General features: G+C 39.6%; 1 protein-coding gene across 5 annotated transcripts in view; it reads right to left on the reverse strand.

The window, feature by feature from the left end:
• Nucleotides 1–5,040, reverse strand: part of spag17 (sperm associated antigen 17) — a 68,855-nt gene extending 63,815 nt beyond the window's left edge. For 3 of the 5 annotated variants that reach the window (XM_046065400.1, XM_046065399.1, XM_046065397.1), the window contains exons 1-8: nt 4,797–5,040; nt 4,055–4,195; nt 3,517–3,576; nt 3,240–3,368; nt 2,854–3,022; nt 2,489–2,701; nt 2,145–2,329; nt 1,740–1,886 (exon numbers count right to left, since the gene is read on the reverse strand). In XM_046065400.1, coding sequence (XP_045921356.1) covers nt 1,740–1,886; nt 2,145–2,329; nt 2,489–2,701; nt 2,854–3,022; nt 3,240–3,368; nt 3,517–3,576; nt 4,055–4,195; nt 4,797–4,907 — 1,155 coding nt within the window. In that variant the 5' untranslated portion in view covers nt 4,908–5,040. The remainder of the gene's footprint in view (nt 1–1,739; nt 1,887–2,144; nt 2,330–2,488; nt 2,702–2,853; nt 3,023–3,239; nt 3,369–3,516; nt 3,577–4,054; nt 4,196–4,796) is intronic. The other 2 variants (XM_046065401.1, XM_046065398.1) reach the window with 2 other exon arrangements.
• Nucleotides 5,041–9,480: the final 4,440 nt, after the last annotated feature.

The following is a 9,480-nucleotide window of genomic DNA, read 5'->3' on the forward strand; positions in this document are numbered from 1 at the left end:
CTACTTCCTGTTGGCACCAGCGTCTACTGCGCATGTTTGCACACCATAACCGTAGTTTAATGATGTAAAGCAATGGCTGAAACGCCATAATCCTGGTAGCTGCATAACTGCGCCAACAAAAAGTTTCATGGCTCAGTGTGTTTGTCTGACTCAGATCGTTACTGTTTAATCACAGTCACTGAGAGTTTATAATCTAAGCAATACGGTTACATCTCTCATGTGCGACGGGATGTCGCAGGGTTTTGATGTCATTTTTGGGCCTAAATGGAACCATCCATGCAGAATTTGATACTGTTTCAACACCGTTTTATGTTTCGGATTGTTGAAATATGCTATGAAGTGTTTCTACAATAATAAAAATGAGAAATCACCAACCATGACGGATAAAGGATGTTGATCACCATGGTAGTTACCATTGGCTATTAAGCCTTTTCTCTCCCTTATATGCATATATCTTGAACTGTCAACAATAACTGAGACCCATGCGTGCTGTGTTACTCGTCTTGTAACATGATCAAAGTGAGGATAATATTGCAGCGTGTAGCCTCAAGTTATGTATTTCCTTGATTTTACTTCAGTCACAGATGCCGACACCCTCGCCTTAAAAAGGCAGTGATCAAGCTGGATGACCTCTACAGTAAATGTAATGTATTATTTCAGTGTTTCCCACACGCTGATTTATTTGTGGCGGCCTGCCACGTTATCAACGCTGACCACGTTTTCTTACTATCTAAAATGGGCAGCGCATATATTTGCTCAGCACCTCCTCTCGCTCGGTCGCTCTCCTTCTATCTCTCTCTCCACAGTTACACTTGTGGCTGTATTCGAAACCGCCTACTATACTAGTAGTACGTACTGATTTGGCCCAATTGAAGTATGTAGTATGAAAACAAAAGCAAAATCTGCAGTATGCCAAAAATACCCAGATGGCGTACTGATTCGGAAAAATCTGCAGTATGCATCGGACCAGTCTACCTCGCATACTGTGTCCCATAATGCAAAGCGCTAGACCTGTAACAGCTGTATTCGAAACCGCCTACTATAGTACGTACTGATTTGGCCCAAATGTAGTATGTAGTATGCAAACGTGGTGTCCACCTTTAGATGGCCTGCATTAAAACAACACGGGGCGCAGTGTCAGAGATGCGCTTTTTGTAGTCCATCTTCATAACATTGTTATTTCATCACGGCAGGTCACGTCACTAACATCCGCCGTCGCATAATTACATTTCCTAGAAAAGTGCAGTTAGATTCTCTGTGCCCCGCGGTCCTCTTTTCCTAAGTCCTTATGGATTCTCCTTCACATCTTTCCTTGACCTCATGATGTTTTCCAGCGAGGTCTAGGAAAGGTGGTTAGGAAAGGAGATTTTTTTTACTTTTTGGACAAAGCCAAAATCTGTGTTAGTGAGCACTTCTCCTTTGCTGAGATAATCTATCCACCTCACAGGTGTGGCATATCAAGATGCTGATCAGACAGTGTGGGTACTACACTGGTGTGTGCCTTAGGCTGGCCACAATAAAAGGCCACTCGAAAATGTGCAGTTCCATCGCACAGCACAATGCTTCTTTGGTAAAGAAGTGCTCACTAACACAGATTTTGACAGATTTGTGAACAATATTTGAAAGAAATAGGCCTTTTGTGTACATAGAGAAATTCTTAGATCTTTGAGTTCAGCTCATGATGAATGGGGGCAAAAACAAAAGTGATGCGTTTATAAATTTGTTCAGTGTGTGTGTACCTGTGAAGGCTGTGGATCCAACACAACAACAGTGGGTACACTGATGAGTTTGATGTGGTCTAGGTAGTGCTGATGTTGCCTGCGCCAGTCCAGACAGTCATAGATGAGATTGGCCACACCCTCAAAGATCTGGCTTCCAATCTGCAACTGGACACACAGTGTACCCACACACAGATGAGTATTTAAGATCAAAATCAAGTCAGAGGCAATGTGAAACTGATTGAGCATCAAAGATAACAAGGCAGAGACGGTGAGACAGACAGAGGGAACTTGTGAATGATCAAAAAGGGGGTCACAAAAGGTGAGCAAAAAGGTACAAACAAATGATAATCTGCAATATTCTATATGAGGATGTCAACAATGAGAGTTGATCTATGAAACACGTATCTGTCCAGCCCAACTCACCTCAGCCTCAGGGTCCCGCATGTGGAAGGGAGGCAAGAGATCAGGGACAGTGTAGCCAAGCTGAACCACATCATGGAGCTTGGACTCTGGTGGACCGCTGTCCAAAAGTAGTCTCAGACCTGACCAGAAGAGATCCAACTTCCTGGCCTGCACAGCCAGCTCTCCACCACTGTGAACCTCTGCTTCTGGCACACACAGAGAAAATTATGATATAATGTAGATAACAACAAACAATAAATATAAAAAAAGGGTATACTGATGAGTTTGAATCCATGGAAAAAAAGATTAAATAGTTTTGAAATATGTAAAGGTGTTATGCATACTGCATACTGACTGATCTTTACCTGCATCCAAAACTGGAGAAGCTCTCAGACTCTGCTTATTGCTCTCACAGGTGTGTTTTTCCTGCTGCCCTTCAGAAGTTTGTGTGTGCTCTGAACACAATTTGATGACGTTGGCTACATGTACACCAATGGCATTAAGCTCCCAAATCAGGTGGGGCTGGTAGAAGCCCAGTACCAGGATGTAGTGTTGAGGACCATCCTCTGGTTCATCACCTGTGTCCAGACACACACAAAACACACAGAGTGAATGAAGTCATTACAATGTCTAACTATTCTCTCTCTAACAGATATACTTTGGTGGTAGCCAAATATGTCTTTTTGAACTTCATAACCCACAAACACATACATTTATAATTAGTTTTTACCTATAAACACTGGTGGCTCAACATCATCCCTGCGTTTAAGCTTGGTCTTCTTTTCCTTAGAAGGTCCAACAGGTGGAGGCGGAGTTTTCCCCTTTTTGTCAGAGACATTGGCCCCACCTTTGTCCTTCTTGGCAGAGGGAGGGACGGCCTTAACCACTTCCTCCTCTGCCTTACACAGATGTGGAAACAAATGACAATAAGAAGAGACTCTGACTCACATCATAGCTTGTATTATACTGATTCAAAGGTTACTTGCCACTAACTCCTTAAGGGCAATTCTGATGATTCTAACAATACTGCAACTGAAATCTGAGTGAAAATCCACTCCAGTGTTACTAAATTATAATAACTAACACACAGAATTGCATATATAAAGAAACACTCACCTGCTCTGCTTCCCTCCGCTGCTGATCATTGGCTTTGATCTGTAGCAGCTGGAACTTCAGTATTTTTGCCATCAGGTCACAGGGAATCTCCTCTCCTGCCTCCAGCAGTGCCTTAGCAGGCTCTGTAACCTGCACAAGACACAAACACAAAGAAGAAAGCACATAGGATTTCTTTTTGACAATCAGAGGACACTGGTACATTGACACTACATATTAGAAACCTTCATTCTCTACTGTAGTGTGTCAATTAACCAACATCTAAATATCCCAGGCCTACCTCATAGAACGTGGGGACATCATCAGGTTTTTTTGCTTTGGGATTCCCCAGTTCATGGATCTGTAAAGGAGAACGTTTTCATTTCACAAAATACAAGGTATATTAGTACTTTTTGGTACCTCATAAAGTAGATCAGCTGCACAGTACAGTGAATTATTTTATAAAATCTGAGCTCTACGAGGAACAGATCATTGTGGAAAACTCAATACACGGCTGAAAGCATGAAGTCATTTAGATTGTGACTATAGTTTGAGTACAAATGTTGAACTAATGATTGCAGATTTAAGAAAATTTGGGGAAATGCAACATTCCAGTTTAGTTTTAAAGATGTGAAAGCTATATAGACCCCCAAGAGGTTAGGTGATAACAGCTTAATGATTTTGCCAAGTTCTGTTTATTTCATATGAATGACGAGTTGAGAACTAAAATCGTTTGTTGAAGTAGTGCAGCGACCCCCAAAAAATATCACGGAGTAAGAGCGCTACAAAAATACAGGGCACCGTAAAAATAAAAAGAACTTGAACCAAAGTTAGAATACCTCTGCAAGGGTGCTTTCCCAGGTCAACAAGTTGAAAAGTTTTCGTAGTGGCTGCCTTACGGCCAAAGCCAAAGCCTGGATCAGTTTCTCATCCTCTGGACTTCTCCCAACCACAAGAGACACGCAGGCCTGCCATGACTCCTGGAAAATGCATTATAATACCAGGATAATACATACTAATACACGCACATCATCAAAACTGCAAACCTGCAACAACCACAGGTTATACAGATTTCACATCATGCCTCTACCTATTTCAGTTACAGTTAACGTTAATAGACAGGTGGACAAAACAAGCGCTCCAATGGGCTCAGAGACTTACATCACATGACCATGACCTCCCTACTGATAGAAGAAAGCTAACTGTTGAATGTTGCGGTGTGAGAAAGCTGCTACGCCGTATTACAATCTAGCAAGTGTTGCTGACTTCCGGTTTGTACGTCAAAATACAAACTCAGAGGTTTACTGTTGGAATCTTTTTACACAGCTAACGTTAATTACGGTATCAAATGCCACAGGAAGTTTGTTTGGCGACACGTTTTTCACCATATTACACAGTGACTTTGTTATAGTCACTGAAACATTAAACTTTGTAGCGTTAACTTAGCTAACGTCACACTGGCAACCTGTAAAAGTTGGCTAATTGCCGTGTGTAGCCAGGCAATAAGAGCTTAAGGGATAAAACAGATTTTTTTTTTGAACGTGCGAGTTAAATTAAACGAATGAAAGCGGGATAACAAACCTCTTCAAACGGTGCTCTGGTGAGACCAGTCTCCCAGTTCTTGTTGACACCTGCGCTTCCAGCAGCATTGGACTTTTTGGCTGATCCCTTTTTAGCTGGCTTTGCTGGCATTTCCACTCAGTGACGATCATCTACATTCAGAACAACACAAAACACTGAAATAATCTGAAAGTTGTCAAGGTAAAAAGTTAATCGTGACTTTGCCCGTATGCGTCGCCTGGTGCTTGTGTTGCCCCTGGCAACGGCAAGGACACACGTTTACCAAAGCAAGAAAAGACTCTTCCTGTAAACTTACAAAACAAAAGCATGAAGGAGCAAACATCACAAATCTCTTGTGGAATCCATGAACTGTAAAATTGTTGATTTGTGTAAGTTGTTATGTCTTCTGAGTAAACATCATTATTATTATTATAAGCTTTAAAGACATCCAATATTTTGAAACATATTATAGACTTTAACTGCCATTTATCTATTTACATATTTATTTGTTTAATTATTTGGTGTACGTCTCTCTCCCTGTATTGTTGTTGTGTCTGCTAATATACTAATGTGTTTATAAAATTTTGAAAAAAATATGCTGGACTAAAGTAATAGAAATTACGAAAACAAAAAGTAAAACAGAAGAAGTATCGGTTGTAAAAATATTTTCACTTAGGTGCAGAATATACTTTTATAATCTATTAAAATATTTGCGTTTAAATGGATTTTTTGTTTATAACCTGTTGTGTGAAATGTTATCATTCCTTTTCTCCACTAGATGGCAGTGGGATCTCTGGGCTGTGAAACTTCAAACCCCCTGAGCCAAAGCACCAATCCCCCTAACAGTTTACACAATATTTCACTATTTCACATATGTTGTAATTCTTGTCTATCATTAGACTATAATGATCCACGTTGCAGCCAAGTAAGCAATCCATAAATTCTAACCATCTGGCATCCTAAAATGAATCAAAGATTCCAACATACACACAGATACACAAACTCTGCTGTCAAAGTTTAATGACAGTAGTTATGAGCAGTAACTCTTCTTGGTCCAGTTACTGAATGAAGCACTTGAGCCACAAAACTGATTGACATCATGAAAGACAGCTGGTTTTATTTCGGTGCCGAATCCATGGGGAAAAATGACCCAGAGCTTCGTAAGAATCGCAATCTCGAACGCACTTTAGTGCCGTTTCATCTGTTTAAGCAACGATAAAAGCATTGTTCCACCAGGTGAGCCAAGTAACAAGAGAGAGGTTAAATTATAGCAACACTAATATGAAGAGTCCCTAATTATACTCTGATATATTGTATGAACCATAATAATGCAGGCAACCCGGCACAGGAGATTAAATCATGGCCCGGCTCTATTTAAAGAAAGGGATGTTTTGAATGCTAATTATATGGATACTGAAGTGGAATAAATATAAAGATACTGTATTAAATTAATGATAATGGAGAGTGGTGTGAAAGGGGTCGTGGCCACTTCACCCCTCCTACACACTCTCAGGCAACAACTTAATGATCTACAATATATCTTAATGATGATAATTTGCATTCTTTATTTCATTAGGTTGGCAATTACAAATCAGTTCTTGAAATTTCCAAAGTTGCTATTTCAGGAACAGTGGTGGAATGAGGATTGCAAGTTGTTCATTTTTATAAATAAAACAAAATATGCTTGTTCTCTTTGTGCCCTGTTTGTATTCAATTTCTTATATAACTTTAAATCTCCAAAAGCCAAAGGTTTCCGCAGAGCTGTTTTCATGTTTTTCAGGGGAAGACATAGATTGTTTCATGATGGCATTTTAACATTTTACCGGAAAAGAATGAGCAAGAAAAACATGGTCACTAAAGCATTTCCTGTTTTTTTGAGTTTCTGTACAATTTCTAAAGAAATCTTTAAGATTGATGATTTCTTATTTTATGTTTTCTTGAGTTTGTCTTGGCATATACACTACACTTACTACAATCTTTATACAAAAAATCCCCCTTGCATGATATCAGTTTATTTGGACTGTGTAGAGCTGTAAACTCTCAGTGAGGTACATTTGAACCAGAAAAGATGCACTATTACCTATTATTATAACCTACAATGGGCCTTTGTTAGCAATGAGCTAACAAAGGCCCATTTGAAGCAGCTCCAAACCTTCCAGGGGCAGTGTCCTACGAAGGTCACACACCGGCCGGATAAACACTGTAGTGAGTGTGACTTTTAAATAAGCCTCTGTCTCCACACTGCTGTGAATAGCATAGCAACATCTCAAAATATCCATATTTTTTTAGGAATACGCTGCTGTTAAACATGTGCATCAAGTGTCTGTTAGGGCTATTTTGTTTCATTTTACAGCAGTCGTAATGGTTTATTTATGAACTTCATCCACTTGTTACTTAGTTACTCTGCCCTTTAAAAATGTGTCTCACTCATGTTTAATATAATATGATCAACTCAAGAGGGTCAACATCATATGTTGTATAAAGATGCCAAGTTCTTGGGAAGGCACTGCCTGTTCTTGTACACCGTGTTACACGCAGGACCTCGAGCTGGCTATGACCTCATGCAGCAATCAATTGTAAATCTTGTGCTCACAAACATTTTAATGCTGTATATAAATGTTAGTCAGGCTTCTTTGACATATCAAGTTCATCAACAGGTCAAAAATCATAATTTAATGTGCGGAAATAAATGTTGAGGGTAAGAGGCTGTGAATGACCAGACAAAGTGAATTATCTATACATGTCAGTGCAATCCATTTCAAGGTCATGCACTAAATACATTCTATGTAAAACCACAGGAATTCATAATTGCTACATAATTAGTTTTATCGTGTATTTTTGTTTTTATCTGTGTTTTATTGTCTTTGCACTTGTAAAAGCACTTTGAAACATGTTTTTTGAAAAGTGCTCTAAAGATTATTATTATTATTATTATTACAACACCTTGTCACGGTGTTGATTTACCTCTGTGCTCATTTTTGTGTTCTTGTACTGGACTGCATTATATTAAAAGGTGTTACTATTTGTGTCCCTGCATATCTGTAAAAAAGTCAAACTTCACACAAAGTATAGCCTCAGCCTCAAAATTTCATAGAACTAAGCCAACATTATTCACATCAACAATAACTGAACATTTTAATTAATGTTGTATTGCAGGAGCAATTTTTTCTGGTTGTTTGGGGCTTTAACTTAACAACATGCTAGCAGAGTATGAACATTTCATGTCACACATCTGTTACCAAACTGTATGGACAAAGGCTCACATCACTTTAAAAGAGCCCCATGTTGAAGTTTTTCTCCTCCTCATGTGTGCTAAATAGCATACTTAATAGCCTGCAGTCAAGCTAGCTACCTTGTGAAATGGTATGCAGGCACAACAGTGCTTTAAGCTAAATGCTAATGTAAGCAAGCATGCTCACAATGACAATGCAAACATGTATTTAGTAAATATATTTACCATGTTCACAATCTTAGTTTATTGTTTAAGCATGCTGACATTGTAATAAAAAAAAGATATCTAAACTTAAATACTATTTAAAAAATATCTTGCACTTTGCTTGTGTTCCTGTGTTGGATTAAGTTCAGTACTTGTCAACAAACACTAGCCGTCCCTCAGCCTGTGGTACCTCCTGTGAGATTGCCCTCAGTGCACATGTGTTTAAATGATACTTGGCAATGCAAAGTAGATTTAAAATTCCACTCACCAGCATTTCATGTGGCCAGCTCCAATGGCAGCGAGAGGTGAGGGTTTGAAAGATTTGAATTTCAATACCCAGAAAGCATGTGATATAACTTCAGTAAAGAGCAAACAGGAAGCTCTTGTTTGCCAACCCAGACCATATAAAGTAGAGTCCAACTTTCTCTTGGTTGAGACCTCACTCCCTGATGTTTAGGGGCCTCTGTGTTTTGATTTGTCACAGTAGCTCGGGACCACTGTAAAGTGACCATCCCTGACAAATAAACCCACATAACTTAGGTAATAACACAGCCTTTCTCATGGTACCTCCATCAAGAAAAACTGTAAATTTCTTGGCCTCCTTTCAGTTTTTTGGCTTGAATTACAGTCTTACAAGGCAGCTAATATTGCAATAGACAGTCCTAACCCTGACAAAAATCAATTTCTATATTTATTTATATCCACTGTACTTTGTAGTACTTAACAGCAAAGTCTGATAAGATTGGCTGGACATATCCTGTAAATTAACAAAGAAAAGATGATAAAAACTTTGTTTACGTAGACCACAAGACAGATAAACATATTTGGATCATCAAATAACTCCGGTCCCTGTGCGACATTTATCCCTTATCCACGTTCATCAGATTTCCATGTTCCCAGAAAGAGGTTGTTCTGTGAGTCAGGAGTAAACAAGGAATCAGGCCCGCCTCAGAGTCAGGGAACAAACAGGCCTATCCTGTGTCTCGGACACCCCATGGGGACAGAGAGGTGAATCAAAGCTGGTAAACACCTGTAGGCTGTTGAGGCTACAGTATGTGCTGTGTAGGCAGCGGGCATGTGCGATCAGTCTGATCAGTGGGACTCTGCAGCTGTGGCAGGGAAGGACTCATTTTGCAACACGGTACTCTCACTGAAACTCACACTGCGCAAGTTGAGATGAATCATGTTGACACTGAGAACCTCAAGTACCACCAATGGATTAATGAGCTTCAGTGAATGAGTTGCCAAGCCAGTGCAGTGCAGCTCAGA

Source organism: Micropterus dolomieu, linkage group LG12 (assembly GCF_021292245.1).
Source record: "Micropterus dolomieu isolate WLL.071019.BEF.003 ecotype Adirondacks linkage group LG12, ASM2129224v1, whole genome shotgun sequence".
Taxonomy (NCBI): domain Eukaryota; kingdom Metazoa; phylum Chordata; class Actinopteri; order Centrarchiformes; family Centrarchidae; genus Micropterus; species Micropterus dolomieu.